The following is a 15,696-nucleotide window of genomic DNA, read 5'->3' as shown; positions in this document are numbered from 1 at the left end:
TTATCCCTCTCAGGTGTGCCCAGGTGTGCCCAGGTGTGTTCCTATCCCTCTCAGGTGTGCCCAGGTGTGCCAGGCGTGATCCTGTCCCTCTCAGGTGCCCCCAGGTGTGCCCAGGTGTGCCCAGGTGTGTTCCTATCCCTCTCAGGTGTGCCCAGGTGTGTTCCTATCCCTCTCAGGTGTGCCCAGGTGTGTTCCCATCCCTCTCAGGTGTGCCCAGGTGTGTTCCTCTCCCTCTCAGGTGCCCCCAGGTGTGCCCAGGTGTGCCCAAATCCCTTAATTCCCCCCGATTTTCCCCCATTTCCCCCAAATTTTTGCCCTTTCTCCCCCCAAATGCCCCTCCAGCTGCACCCAGGTGCGCCCAGGTGTGCCCAGGTGTGTTCCTGTCCCTCTCAGGTGTGCCCAGGTGTGCTCCTGTCCCTCTCAGGTGTGCCCAGGTGTGCCCAGGTGTGTTCCTGTCCATCTCAGGTGCCCGCAGGTGCCCCCAGGTGTGCCCAAATCCCCCAATTCCCCCAAATTTCCCCCGATTTCCCCCAAATTTTCGCCGTTTCTCCCCCCACATCCCCCTCCAGCTGCGCCCAGCTGTGCCCAGGTGTGCCGGGGGTGCCCACCAGAAGGTGTAGGCGCCCAGGAAGGGCAGGTAGAAGGGGCGTCTCTCGGGCACGGCGCTGAGCGTGGCGCCCACGGCGGCGCAGAACCAGCCGAAGGCCCCGAACTGCAGCGCGATCAGCCCGTAGCCCGCCGGCGACTCGTAGGTGTACAGCACCTGGCCCGGGTCAAAGAACTGCCCCAAAAGGCCCCAGATTAGCCCCGGAAATATGCCACAAATATCCCCAAAATATCCCCAAAATATCCCTAAAATATCCCCAAAATATCCCCAAAATATCCCCAAAATATTCCTAAACTATTCCTAAAATATCGCCAAAATATGCCCAAAATATCCCCCAAAATTCCCCAAAATATGCCCAAAATATCCCCAAAAATTCCCCAAAAGAGCCCCAAAATAGCCCCAAAATCGCCCCAAAATATCCTCAAAATATGCCCAAAATATCCCCAAAAAAAGGCAAAAATCTCCCGAAATATTCCCCAAAAAATCCACAAAACAGCCCCAAAATATCCTCAAAATATTCCTAAAATATCCCCAAAATATTCCTAAAATATTCCTAAAATATCCCCAAAACATGCCCAAAATATCCCCAAAAATTCCCCAAAATAGCCCCAAAATCGCCCCAAAATATTCCTAAAATATCCCGAATATTCCCCCAAAATATCCCCCCAAAAAGGCAAAAATATCCTGAAATATTCCCCAAAAAATCCACAAAATAGCCCCAAAATCGTCCCAAAATCACCCCAAAATATTCCTAAAATATCCCCAAAATATTCTCAAAATATCCCCAAAATATCCCCAACATATCCCCAAAATACCCCTAAAATATCCCCAAAATATCCCTAAAATAAGGCAAAAATATCCCGAAATATTGCCCGAAAAATCCACAAATTAGCCCCAAAATCGCCCCAAAATATTCCTAAAATATCCCCAAAATATTCCTAAAATATTCCTAAAATATCCCCAAAATATTCCTAAAATATTCCTAAAATATCCCCAAAATATTCCTAAAATATTCCTAAAATATCCCCAAAATATTCCCAAAATAAGGCAAAAATATCCCAAAAAATCCCCCAAAATCCCCAAAATATCTCCAAAATATCCTCAAAATATTCCTAAAAAGTCCCCAAAATATCCCCAAAATAAGGCAAAAATATCCCAAAATATTCCCCAAAAAATCCCCCAAAAATCCCCAAAATATCCCCAAAAAATCCACAAAATAGCCCCAAAATATCCCCAAAATATTCCTAAAAAGTCCCCAAAATATCCCCAAAATATCCCCAAAAAATTCCCCAAAATACCCCAAAAATTCCCCCAAAATATCCCCAAAATCTCCCCAAAATATCCCAAAAAATTCCCCAAAATCTCCCCAAAATCTCCCCAAAATTTCCCCCCAAATCCCCCAAAATATCCCCAAAATTGCCCAAAATATCCCCGGATGATTTTTGGGGTGAATTTGGGGGATTTTGGGGATTTTTGGGGTGAATTTGGGGGATTTTGGGGCCATTTTTGGGGTGAATTTTGGGGATTTTGGGGCCATTCTGGGGGGGCCATTTTTGGGGTGATTTTTGGGGATTTTGGGGATTTTTGGGGATTTTTTGGGGTGAATTTTGGGATTTTGGGGCCATTTTTGGGGTGATTTTTGGGGATTTTGGGGCCAATTTGGGGTGAATTTTGGGGCCATGTTTGGGGGTGAATTTTGGGGATTTTGGGGCCATTTTTGGAGTGAATTTTGGGGCTTTTGGGGCCATTATTGGGGTGAATTTTAGGGCTTTTGGGGCCATTTTTGGGGTGATTTTGGGGTGATTTTTGGGCATTTTTGGGGCCATTTTTGGGGTGAATTCGGGGAATTTTGGGGCCATTTTTGGGGGTGAATTTAGGGGCCATTTTTTTTTTGGGGCCATTATTGGGGTGAATTTTGGGGCCATTTTTGGGGTGAATTTTGGGGTGAATTTTAGGGTGAATTTTGGGGATTTTGGGGCCATTCTGGGGTGAATTTAGGGGCCATTTTTGGGGTGCATTTTGGGGATTTTGAGGCCATTTTTGGGGTGAATTTTGGGGATTTTGGGGCCATTTTTGGGGTTAATTTTAGGGTGATTTTTGGGGTGAATTTTGGGAATTTTGGGGCCATTTTTGGGGTGAATTTTGGGAATTTTGGGGCCATTTTTGGGGTGATTTTTGGGGATTTTGGGGCCATTTTTGGGTGAATTTTGGGGCCGTGTTTGGGGTGAATTTTGGGGATTTCGGGGCCATTTTGGGGTGAATTTTGGGGATTTTTGGGGTCTCACCTGCGCCTCGTAGGTGAGCAGGGCGATGTGGGCGATGCTGTACAGCGTCATGTAGACGGACAGACGGACAGAGCCCCCCGGGCTGATGCGGCCCCTGAGTGACCACAGAGTGACCCTGAGTGACCTCTGACCTCTGAGTGACCCTGAGTGACCCCGAGTGACCTCTGAGTGACCTCTGAGTGACCAATGAGTGACCTCTGAGTGACCACAGAGTGACCCTGAGTGACCCCTGAGTGACCTCTGAGTGACCCTGAGTGACCCCTGGGTGACCCCTGAGTGACCCCTGAGTGACCCTGAGTGACCTCTGAGTGATCCTGAGTGACCCCTGAGTGACCCTGAGTGACCCCTGAGTGATCCTGAGTGACCAATGAGTGACCCCTGAGTGACCTCTGACCTCTGAGTGACCCTGAGTGACCCCTGAGTGACCCCTGAGTGACCCCGAGTGACCCCTGAGTGACCTCTGAGTGACCCCTGAGTGACCCCTGAGTGACCAATGAGTGACCCCTGAGTGACCTCTGACCTCTGAGTGACCCTGAGTGACCCCTGAGTGACCTCTGAGTGACCCCTGAGTGACCCCTGAGTGCCCCCTGCGTGACCCCTGAGTGACCCCTGGGTGACCCCTGAGTGACCTCTGAGTGACCCTGAGTGACCCCTGGGTGACCCTGAGTGACCCCTGAGTGACCCCTGAGTGACCCCTGAGTGACCCCTGAGTGACCTCTGAGTGACCCTGAGTGACCCCTGAGTGACCCCTGAGTGACCCTGAGTGCCCCCTGAGTGACCCCTGAGTGACCCCTGAGTGACCTCTGAGTGACCCTGAGTGACCCTGAGTGACCCCTGAGTGACCCCTGAGTGACCCCTGAGTGACCCCTGAGTGACCCTGAGTGACCCCTGAGTGACCCTGAGTGACCTCTGAGTGACCCTGAGTGACCTCTGAGTGACCCTGAGTGACCCTGAGTGACCCCTGAGTGACCCCTGAGTGACCCCTGAGTGACCTCTGACCTCTGAGTGACCCTGAGTGACCCCTGAGTGACCCCTGAGTGACCCCGAGTGACCCCTGAGTGACCTCTGAGTGACCCTGAGTGACCCCTGAGTGACCCCTGAGTGACCAATGAGTGACCAATGAGTGACCCTGAGTGACCCCTGAGTGACCCTGAGTGACCCTGAGTGACCCCTGAGTGACCCCTGAGTGACCCCTGACCCCTGAGTGACCCCTGAGTGACCCCTGAGTGACCCCTGAGTGACCCCTGAGTGACCAATGAGTGACCACAACCCCAAAAATCACCAAAAAATCCCCAAAAATTTAAAAAAAAAAACCCAAAAAATTAAAAAAAAAAATCCCAAAAAATCCCGAAAAATCCCCAAAATGCCCCTGAGTGACCCCTGACCCCTGGGTGACCCCTGGGTGACCCCTGGGTGCCCCCTGCCCCACCTGGTGACGGAGAAGCCCTTGCCCAGCAGGATCAGCATCAGGAGGAAGATGAGGAAGCTGATGGAGAACAGGAGCTTCCCTGGGGGGGCAAAGATCCCCCCAAAATCCCCCCAAAAAGTCCCAAAATAGCCCCAAAAACATCCCCCAAAAATGTCCCCAAAAATTCCCCAAATAGTCCCAAAATCCCCCCAAAAATGTTTCTAAAACTATTCCCCAAAATCCCCAAAAATTCCCAAAATAGCCCCAAAAAATTCCCAAAAATCCCCCCAAAAATTCCCAAAAATTTCCCCAAAAATTCCCAAAATAGCCCCAAAAAATTCCCAAAAAATCCCCCCAAATATTCCCAAAAATGTCCCCAAAAATTCCCCAAATAGTCCCAAAATCCCCCCAAAAATGTTTCTAAAACTGTTCCCCAAAATCCCCAAAAAATTCCCAAAATAGCCCCAAAAAATTCCCCAAAAATCCCCAAAAAATTCCCAAAAATGTCCCCAAAATTTCCCCAAATAGTCCCAAAATAGCCCCAAAAATATTTCCAAAACTGTTCCCCAAAATCCCCAAAATATTCTCAAAATTGCCCCAAACCATCCCCAAAAATATCCCCAAAAATTCCCAAAAATCCCCCAAAAAATAGCCCCAAAAATGCCCCCAAAAATGTCCCCAAAATTCCCAAAATAGCCCCAAAATTCCCCGAAAAATCCCTCCAAAAATATTCCCAAAATTCCCAAAAATATCCCAAAAATATCCCCAAAAACCCCCAAAATCCCCCCAAAAAATTCCCAAAAAATTCCCAAAAATTATCCCCCAAAATCTCCATCAAAACCTCCCCAAATCCCCCCCAAAATTTGCCCAAATCCCCCCAAATTTTCCCCAAAATTTTGCCCAATTCTGTCCCAATTTTTCCCCAATTTTTACTCAAAATTCCCCAAATTTTTTCCAAAAATTCCTAAATTTCCCCAAATTTTCCTTAATTTCCCCCCAAATCCCTTAAAATGCCCCAAATTTCCCCCAAATTTTCCCCAAATTTTCCCCAAATTTTCCCAAAATTCCCAATTTTCCCAAAATCCCCCAAATTCGCCCCAAAATCCTCCCCAAACCCTCCCTGGAATCCACCCCAAAATCCCTTAAAATGCCCCAAATTTCCCCCAAATTTTGCCCAAATTTTCCCCAAATTTTCCCAGAATTCCCCAAAATTCCCAATTTTCCCAAAATCCCCCAAATTCGCCCCAAAATCCTCCCCAAACCCTCCCTCGAATCCTCCCCCAAAATCTCCTAAAATGCCCCAAATTTCCCCCAAATTTTGCCCAAATTTTGCCCAAATTTTTCCCAAAATTTTCCCAAAATTTCCCCAAAATTTCCAAAATTCCCCAAAATTCCCAATTTTCCCAAAACCGCCGGAATTCACCCCAAATTTTCCCAAATCCTCCCCAAACCCTCCCTCGAATCCTCCCCCAAAATCCCTTAAAATGCCCCAAATTTCCCCCAAATTTCCCCCAGATTTTCCCCAAATTTTCCCAAAATTTCCCCAAATTATCCCAAAATCCCCAAAATTCCCAATTTTCCCAAAACCGCCGGAATTCGCCCCAAAATCCCCAAAATCCTCCCCAAACCCTCCCTCGAATCCTCCCCAAAATCGCTTAAAATGCCCCAAATTTTGCCCAAATTTCGCCCAAATTTTGCCCAAATTTTACCCAACTTTTACCCAAAATTTTCCCAAAATCTCCAAAATTCCCAATTTTCCCAAAACCGCCGGAATTCGCCCCAAAATCCTCCCCAAACCCTCCCTGGAACCCTCACCCAAAATCCCTTAAAATGCCCCAAATTTCCCCCAAATTTCCCCAAATTTTCCCCAAAATTTTCCCAGAATTCCCCAAAATTCCCAATTTTCCCAAAATCCCCCAAATTCGCCCCAAAATCCTCCCCAAACCCTCCCTGGAATCCTCCCCCAAAATCCCTTAAAATGCCCCAAATTTTGCCCAAATTTCCCCCAAATTTCCCCCAAATTTTCCCCAAAATTTTCCCCAAAATTCCCCAAAATTCCCAATTTTCCCAAAACCGCCGGAATTCACCCCAAAATCCTCCCCAAACCCTCCCTCGAATCCTCCCCCAAAATCTCCTAAAATGCCCCAAATTTTGCCCAAATTTTGCCCAAATTTCGCCCAAATTTCCCCCAAATTTTGCCCAAATTTTCCCCAAAATTTTCCCAGAATTCCCCAAAATTCCCAATTTTCCCAAAACCGCCGGAATTCACCCCAAAACCCTCCCCAAACCCTCCCTTGAATCCTCCCCCAAAATCTCCTAAAATGCCCCAAATTTTGCCCAAATTTCCCCAAATTTTCCCAAAATTTTCCCAAAATTTTCCCAAAATCCCCAAAATTCCCAATTTTCCCAAAACCGCCGGAATTCAGCCCAAAATCCTCCCCAAACCCTCCCTCGAATCCTCCCCCAAAATCCCTTAAAATGCCCCAAATTTCCCCAAATTTTCCCCCAAATTTTCCCCAAATTTTCCCCAAATTATCCCAAAATTCCCCAAAATTCCCAATTTTCCCAAAACCGCCGGAATTCGCCCCAAAATCCCCAAAATCCTCCCCAAACCCTCCCTGGAATCCTCCCCCAAAATCCCTTAAAATGCCCCAAATTTTGCCCAAATTTTGCCCAAATTTTCCCCAAAATTTTCCCAAAATTCCCCAAAATTCCCAATTTTCCCAAAACCGCCGGAATTCGCCCCAAAATCCCCAAAATCCTCCCCAAACCCTCCCTCGAATCTTCCCCAAAATCCCTTAAAATGCCCCAAATTTTGCCCAAATTTTGCCCAAATTTCCCCAAAATTTTCCCAGAATTCCCCAAAATTTCCAATTTTCCCAAAACCGCCAGAATTCGCCCCAAAATCCTCCCCAAACCCTCCCTCGAATCCTCCCCCAAAATCCCTTAAAATGCCCCAAATTTCCCCCAAATTTCCCCCAAATTTCCCCAAATTTTCCCCAAAATTTTCCCAAAATTCCCAATTTTCCCAAAACCGCCGGAATTCGCCCCAAAATCCCCAAAATCCTCCCCAAACCCTCCCTCGAATCCTCCCCAAAATCCCTTAAAATGCCCCAAATTTCGCCCAAATTTTCCCCAAATTTTCCCCAAATTATCCCAAAATCCCCAAAATTCCCAATTTTCCCAAAACCGCCGGAATTCGCCCCAAAATCCTCCCCAAACCCTCTCTGGAATCCTCGCCAAAATCCCTTAAAATGCCCCAAATTTCCCCCAAATTTCCCCAAAATTTTCCCAAAATTCCCCAAAATTCCCAATTTTCCCAAAACCGCCGGAATTCGCCCCAAAATCCTCCCCAAACCCTCCCTGGAATCCTCCCCAAAATCTCTTAAAATGCCCCAAATTTCGCCCAAATTTTCCCCAAATTCTCCCAAAATTTTCCCAAAATTCCCCAAAATTCCCAATTTTCCCAAAATCCCCAAAATTCACCCCAAAATCCTCCCCAAACCCTCCCTGGAATCCTCCCCAAAATCCCTTAAAATGCCCCAAATTTCCCCCAATTTTGCCCAAATTTCCCCCAAATTTTGCCCAAATTTTCCCCCAAATTTTCCCAGAATTCCCCAAAATTCCCAATTTTCCCAAAATCCCCCAAATTCACCCCAAAACCGCGTCCGTACCCAGCAGTTTGAGGGGGCCGTGCCCCACCCCGTCCCAGCCGTACTGGCCCCAGTAGACGCAGCTCAGGAGGAGGCTCAGAACTGGGGAGGGGGGGGGAGGGGCGGGTGAGACCCCTCCCCAAATTCCCCCCGAGACCCCAAACCCAAATCAGCCAAAATCCCCCAAATTTACCCCAAAATTTGCCCCCAAAAATTCCAATTTTCCCCTAAAAAGTCACAAATTCCTCCCAAATTCCCCCCCCCCGGGACCCGCCCAGAATTGGGGAGGGGGCGCCAAAAGAGGGGGGGATGGGGGGTGAGACCCCTCCCCAAATTCCCCCCGAGACCCCAGACCCAAATCAGCCAAAATCCCCCAAATTTACCCCAAAATTTGGCATAAAACCCCCAAAATTGGCCCCAAAATCCCCAAATTTCAGCCCCGGGACCCGCCCAGAATTGGGGAGGGGGCGCCAAAAGGGGAGGGGGATGGGGGGTGAGACCCCTCCCCAAATTCCCCCCGAGACCCCAGACCCAAATCAACCAAAATCCCCCAAATTTACCCCAAAAAAAACCCCAAAAAACCCCCAAAGCCCCCAGACCCAATTCAACCCCCCAAAGCCCCCAGACCCAATTCAACCCCCCCGAAGCCCCCAGACTCAATTCAACCCCCCAAAGCCCCCAGACCCAATTCCCTCCCCTGGTCACTGCAGCCTCCGCAAAGCCCCCAGACCCAAATGAATCCCCTGCAGCCCCCAGACCCAATTTCTCTCCCTGAAGCCCCCAGACCCAAATTAACCCCCCCAAATCTGCCCACCCCGAGCCCCCTCGAAGCCCCCAGACCCAATTCTCCCCTCCCGAAGCCCCCAGACCCAAATCCCCCCCAGCCCCTGCAGCTTCCCAGGGACCTCCCTGAAGCCCCCAGACCCAAATTAACCCCCCCAAATCTGCCCACCCCAAGCCCCCTCGAAGCCCCCAGACTCAATTCCGCCCCCTCGAAGCCCCCAGACTCAATTCCGCCCCCTCGAAGCCCCCAGACCCAAATCCCCCTCCAGCCCCTGCAGCTTCCCAGGGACCTCCCTGAAGCCCCCAGACCCAAATTAACCCCCCCAAATCTGCCCACCCCGAGTCCCCTCGAAGCCCCCAGACCCAATTCCGCCCCCCGAAGCCCCCAGACCCAATTCTCCCCTCCTGAAGCCCCCAGCCCCAAATCCCCCCCAGCCCCTGCAGCTTCCCAGGGACGTCCCTGAAGCCCCCAGACCCAAATTAACCCCCCGAAATCTGCCCACCCCGAGCCCCCTCGAAGCCCCCAGACCCAATTCTCCCCTCCCGAAGCCCCCAGCCCCAAATCCCCCCCAGCCCCTGCAGCTTCCCAGGGACGTCCCTGAAGCCCCCAGACCCAAATTAACCCCCCCAAATCTGCCCACCCCGAGCCCCCTCGAAGCCCCCAGACTCAATTCCGCCCCCTCGAAGCCCCCAGACCCAATTCCCTCCCCGGAAGCCCCCAGACCCAATTCTCCCCTCCTGAAGCCCCCAGACCCAAATCCCCCTCAGCCCCTGCAGCTTCCCAGGGACGTCCATGAAGCCCCCAGACCCAAATTAATCCCCCCAAATCTGCCCAACCCGAGCCCCCTCGAAGCCCCCAGACCCAATTCCCTCCCCTGAAGCCCCCAGACCCAAATTAACACTCCCAAACCCCCCAAAACCCCCAGACCCAATTCTCCTCCCCTGAAGCCCCCAGACCCAAATTAACCCCCCAAATCTGCCCACCCCGAGCCCCCTCGAAGCCCCCAGACCCAATTCCCTCCCCTGAAGCCCCCAGACCCAAATTAATACCCCCAAAGCCCCCAGACCCAATTTCCCCCCGGAAGCCCCCAGACCCAAATTAACCCCCCCAAATCTGCCCACCCTGAGCCCCCTCGAAGCCCCCAGACCCAATTCCGCCCCCCAAAGCCCCCAGACCCAATTCTCCCCTCCTGAAGCCCCCAGACCCAAATCCCTCCCCTCCCGAAGCCCCCAGACCCAAATCCCCCCCAGCCCCTGCAGCTCCCCAGGGACGTCCCTGAAGCCCCCAGACCCAAATTAATCCCCCCAAATCTGCCCACCCCGAGCCCCGTCGAAGCCCCCAGACCCAATTCCGCCCACCCAAAGCCCCCAGACCCAATTCCGCCCCCCCAAAGCCCCCAGACCCAATTCTCCCCTCCCGAAGCCCCCAGACCCAAATCCCCCCCAGCCCCTGCAGCTTCCCAGGGACGTCCCTGAAGCCCCCAGACCCAAATTAAACCCCCCAAATCTGCCCACCCCGAGCCCCCTCGAAGCCCCCAGACCCAATTCCGCCCCCCCGAAGCCCCCAGACTCAATTCCGCCCCCTCGAAGCCCCCAGACCCAATTCTCCCCTCCTGAAGCCCCCAGACCCAAATCCCCCCCAGCCCCTGCAGCTTCCCAGGGACCTCCCTGAAGCCCCCAGACCCAAATTAACCCCCCCAAATCTGCCCACCCCGAGCCCCCTCGAAGCCCCCAGACCCAATTCCGCCCCCTCGAAGCCCCCAGACCCAATTCCGCCCCCCCAAAGCCCCCAGACCCAATTCTCCCCTCCCGAAGCCCCCAGACCCAAATCCCCCCCAGCCCTGCAGCTTCCCAGGGACCTCCCTGAAGCCCCCAGACCCAAATTAACCCCCCCAAATCTGCCCACCCCGAGCCCCCTCGAAGCCCCCAGACCCAATTCTCCAGTCCCGAAGCCCCCAGACCCAATTCCGCCCCCCCAAAGCCCCCAGACCCAATTCTCCCCTCCCAAAGCCCCCAGACCCAAATCCCCCCCAGCCCCTGCAGCTTCCCAGGGACCTCCCTGAAGCCCCCAGACCCAAATTAACCCCCCCAAATCTGCCCACCCCGAGCCCCCTCGAAGCCCCCAGACCCAATTCTCCCCTCCCCTGAAGCCCCCAGACCCAAATTAACACTCCCAAACCCCCCAAAACCCCCAGACCCAAATCCACCCCAAAGCCCCCAGACCCAAATTAACCCCCCCAAATCTGCCCACCCTGAGCCCCCTCGAAGCCCCCAGACCCAATTCTCCCCTCCCCTGAAGCCCCCAGACCCAAATTAACACTCCCAAACCCCCCAAAACCCCCAGACCCAAATCCACCCTGAAGCCCCCAGACCCAAATTAACCCCCCCAAATCTGCCCACCCTGAGCCCCCTCGAAGCCCCCAGACCCAATTCCGCCCCCCAAAGCCCCCAGACCCAATTCTCCCCTCCTGAAGCCCCCAGACCCAAATCCCTCCCCTCCCGAAGCCCCCAGACCCAAATCCCCCCCAGCCCCTGCAGCTTCCCAGGGACGTCCCTGAAGCCCCCAGACCCAAATTAATCCCCCCAAATCTGCCCACCCCGAGCCCCGTCGAAGCCCCCAGACCCAATTCCGCCCACCCAAAGCCCCCAGACCCAATTCCGCCCCCCCAAAGCCCCCAGACCCAATTCTCCCCTCCCGAAGCCCCCAGACCCAAATCCCCCCCTGCCCCTGCAGCTTCCCAGGGACCTCCCTGAAGCCCCCAGACCCAAATTAACCCCCCCAAATCTGCCCACCCCGAGCCCCCTCGAAGCCCCCAGACCCAATTCTCCCCTCCCGAAGCCCCCAGACCCAATTGCTCACCCTCCAGCCCGGCCGCCGCCATGAACATCTTGTAGGTGGTGTGGAGCAGCTGCCGCCCCTTGAGGCGGTCTGGGGAGGGGGCGGGGGGCTCAGAGACCCCTCCCCAAATTCCCCCCGAGACCCCAGACCCAAATTCACCCCGAGACCCCTCCCAAAAAAACCCCTGGAATTTTCAGACCCCAAAAAGCCCCAAAAATGCAAAAAAAAAATCCCCAAAAAAACCCCAAATTTTGGGACTTGAGACCCCTCCCCAAATTCCCCCCGGGCTCAGAGACCCCTCCCCAAATTCCCCTCGGGACCCCTCCCCAAATTCACCCCGAGACCCCTCCCCAAAAAAAAACCCTGGAATTTTCAGACCCCAAAAAGCCCCAAAAATGCAAAAAAAAAACCCCAAAAAACCCCAAATTTTGGGACTTGAGACCCCTCCCCAAATTCCCCTGGGGCGCAGAGACCCCTCCCCAAATTCCCCTCGGGACCCCTCCCCAAATTCACCCCGAGACCCCTCCCCAAAAAAACCCCTGGAATTTTCAGACCCCAAAAATGCAAAAAAGAACCCAAAATAACCCCAAATTTTGGGACTGGAGACCCCTCCCCAAATTCCCCTGGGGCGCAGAGACCCCTCCCCAAATTCCCCTCGGGACCCCGCCCCAAATTCCCCCCGAGACCCCTCCCCAAAAAAACCCCTGGAATTTTCAGCCCCTAAAAAGCCCCAAAAATGCAAAAAAAACCCCAAAAAACCCCAAATTTTGGGACTTGAGACCCCTCCCCAAATTCCCCTGGGGCGCAGAGACCCCTCCCCAAATTCCCCCCGGGACCCCTCCCCAAATTCACCCTGAGACCCCTCCCCAAAAAAAAAACCCCTGGAATTTTCAGACCCCAAAAAGCCCCAAAAATTAAAAAAAAAACCCCAAAAAACCCCAAATTTTGGGACTTGAGACCCCTCCCCAAATTCCCCCCGGCTCAGAGACCCCTCCCCAAATTCCCCTCGGGACCCCAGACCCAAATTCCCCCTGAGACCCCTCCCCAAAAAAAACCCCTGGAATTTTAAGACCCCAAAAAACCCCAAAAATGCAAAAAAAAACCCAAAAAAACCCCAAATTTTGGGATTTGAGACCCCTCCCCAAATTCCCCCCGGCTCAGAGACCCCTCCCCAAATTCCCCTCGGGACCCCAGACCCAAATTCCCCCCGAGACCCCTCCCCAAATTGCCGGCGCTCACAGCCGCAGTAGCAGGAGAGGAGGAAGATGAGGGTGAAGATGAGGAGGAAGGTGATGTCGGTCTCCAGGATGCCTGCGGGGAGCGGGAATTGGGTCTGGGGGCTTCCTGAGACCCCTCCCCAAATTCTGGGCAGCCCCAGGAAGCAGCCAAAAAAAAACCCGGAGTTTTTAGACCCCCAAAAAGCCCCAAAAGAAGCCAAAAAACGCCGAAGTTTTGAGGGGAGACCCCTCCCCAAATTGCCTGTGACCTCAAAACAGCCCAAAAACCCTGAAATTGAAGCCCCCAGACCCAATTGAAGCCCCCAGACCCAAATGAATACCCCCAAAAATCCCCCAAATCCCCCAAAAAACCCTAAAAAATCCCCCAAAAAAACCCCAAAATCCCTAAAAAATCCCCCAAAAAAGCCCCAGTGAAGCCCCCAGCCCCAATTGAAGCCCCCAGCCCCAAATGAAGCCCCCAGACCCAAATGATGCCCCCAAAAATCCCCTAAAAATCCCTAAAAAACCCCAAAAAAACCCTAAAAAATCCCCCCCAAAAAAACCTCAAACCCCCAAAAATCCCCCAAAAATCCCCCAGTGAAGCCCCCAGCCCCAATTGAAGCCCCCAGACCCAAATGAAGCCCCCAGACCCAAATGATGTCCCCCAAAAATCCCCCAAAAATCCCCCAAAAAGTCCCCAAACAACCCCAAAAAACCCCTCCCAAAAAAAAACCCAAAACCCCTAAAAAATCCCCCAAAAACGCCCCAAGTGAAGCCCCCAGACCCAAATGAAGCCCCCAGACCCAAATGAAGCCCCCAGCCCCAATTGAAGCCCCCAAAAATCCCCAAATAAACCCCAAAAAATCCCTCAAAAAACCCCCAAAACCCCAAAAATCCCCCCAAAATCCCCCAGTGAAGCCCCCAGCCCCAATTGGAGACCCCAGACCCAATTGAGGCCCCCAATAAGTCCCAAATAAACCCCAAATCCCCCAAAAAAGGCCCCAAAAAAGGTCCCAAAAACTGAAAAAAACCCCCAAAACCCCCCAAAAAAACCCCAATTGAAGCCCCCAGACCCAAATGAAGCCCCCAGACCCAAGTGAGGCCCCCAGCCCCAAATGAAGCCCCCAGACCCAAATGATGCCCCCCCAAAATCCCCCAAATAAACCCCAAAAAATCCCCCAAAATCCCCCCAAAAAAAACCCCAAAACCCCAAAAATCCCCCCAAAATCCCCCAGTGAAGCCCCCAGCCCCAAATGAAGACCCCAGACCCAATTGAGGCCCCCAATAAATCCCAAATAAACCCCAAATCCCCCAAAAAAAGGCCCCAAAAAAGGCCCCAAAAAAACGAAAAAAAAATCCCCAAAACCCCCCAAACAGCCCCCAAAAAGCCCAAGTGAAGCCCCCAGCCCCAATTGAAGCCCCCAGACCCAAATGATGCCCCCAAAAATCCCCCAATAAACCTCAAAAAATCCCAAAATCCCCCAAAAACCCCTAAAAAATCCCCCCAAAAAAACCCCAAAAATCCCCCAAAAATCCCCCCAAAAAAAACCCCAAAATCCCCCAAAAATCCCCCAGTGAAGCCCCCAGACCCAATTGAAGCCCCCAGACCCAATTGAAGCCCCCAGACCCAAATGATGCCCCCAAAAGCCCCAAAAAATCCCCAAATAAACCCCAAAAACCCCTAAAAAATCCCCCCAAAAAGCCCAAGTGAAGCCCCCAGCCCCAAATGAAGCCCCCAGACCCAATTGAAGCCCCCAATAAATCCCAAATAAACCCCAAATCCCCCAAAAAAGGCCCCAAAAATCCCCCAAAAAAACGAAAAAAAACCCCAAACCCCAAAAATCCCCCAAAAACGCCCCAAATGAAGCCCCCAGCCCCAAATGGAAGCCCCCAGACCCAAATGGAAGCCCCCAGCCCCAAATGAAGCCCCCAGCCCCAAATGAAGCCCCCAATAAGTCCCAAATAAACCCCAAATCCCCCCAAAAAGGCCCCAAAAAAGGCCCCAAAACCCAAAAAAAAACCCCCAGAACTCCCCCAAATCCCCCAAAAACGCCCCAAGTGAAGCCCCCAGACCCAAATGAAGCCCCCAGCCCCAAATGAAGCCCCCAGACCCAATTGAAGCCCCCAAAAATCCCCAAATAAACCCCAAGAAATCCCCCAAAATCCCCCCCAAAAAACCCCAAAACCCCAAAAATCCCCCAGAAATCCCCCAGTGAAGCCCCCAGCCCCAAATGAAGCCCCCAGCCCCAATTGAAGCCCCCAGACCCAATTGAAGCCCCCAAAAATCCCCAAATAAACCCCAAAAAATCCCCCAAAAAAACCCCAAAACCCCAAAAATCCCCCCAAAAATCCCCCAGTGAAGCCCCCAGCCCCAATTGAAGCCCCCAGACCCAATTGAAGCCCCCAAAAATCCCCAAATAAACCCCAAAAAATCCCAAAATCCCCCAAAAACCCCTAAAAAATCCCCCAAAAACCCCCAAAAACCCTAAAAAATTCCCTCAAAAAAACCCCAAAACCCCAAAAATCCCCCAGTGAAGCCCCCAGCCCCAATTGAAGCCCCCAGCCCCAATTCCCCCGCACCGAACTCGTCGGCCGAGAAGTGCCGGGTCCAGAAGGAGTCGCCGTTGGTCAGAACCATCTCGTACTCCAGCTCCAGCCCGCCGCCCTTTTGGGGCAAATCCCACCCATTTTGGGGCTTTTTGGGGCTTTTGGGGATTTTTCACATTTTTAGGGAATTTTTGGGGATTTTTTGGGGGATTTTTTGGGGTTTATTTCGATTTTTTTTCAATTTTTTTGTGGTTTTTTGGGGTATTTTTGGTGTTTTTTGGGAGGTTTTTGGGGGTTTTTTGGGGGGGATTTGGGGTTTTTGAGGATTTTTGGGATTTTGGGATTTTTTGCGTTTTT

General features: G+C 52.3%; 1 protein-coding gene and 1 long non-coding RNA gene across 2 annotated transcripts; both read right to left on the bottom strand.

The window, feature by feature from the left end:
• Positions 1 to 608: 608 nt before the first annotated feature.
• TMEM145 (transmembrane protein 145) lies at positions 609 to 15,452 on the bottom strand (the record flags this gene model as incomplete). Its single annotated transcript, XM_059837890.1, has 7 exons — positions 15,373 to 15,452; positions 12,815 to 12,886; positions 11,597 to 11,665; positions 7,975 to 8,055; positions 4,322 to 4,400; positions 2,893 to 2,986; positions 609 to 781 (listed from the first exon to the last, which is right to left on the bottom strand). Coding segments are annotated over exons 1-7 (626 nt in total), but the record flags the coding sequence as incomplete, so codon positions are not given.
• On the bottom strand, positions 3,098 to 4,051 carry LOC132323078 (uncharacterized). The gene is made up of 3 exons (XR_009485238.1): positions 3,988 to 4,051; positions 3,511 to 3,884; positions 3,098 to 3,194 (listed from the first exon to the last, which is right to left on the bottom strand). It is a non-coding gene; the product is annotated as an uncharacterized LOC132323078 (long non-coding RNA).
• Positions 15,453 to 15,696: the final 244 nt, after the last annotated feature.

The sequence above is a fragment of the Haemorhous mexicanus genome, unplaced genomic scaffold (assembly GCF_027477595.1).
Source record: "Haemorhous mexicanus isolate bHaeMex1 unplaced genomic scaffold, bHaeMex1.pri scaffold_287_ctg1, whole genome shotgun sequence".
Taxonomy (NCBI): domain Eukaryota; kingdom Metazoa; phylum Chordata; class Aves; order Passeriformes; family Fringillidae; genus Haemorhous; species Haemorhous mexicanus.
Note: the sequence above shows the minus strand (reverse complement) of the source record. Positions and strands in the feature narration are given on the sequence as shown.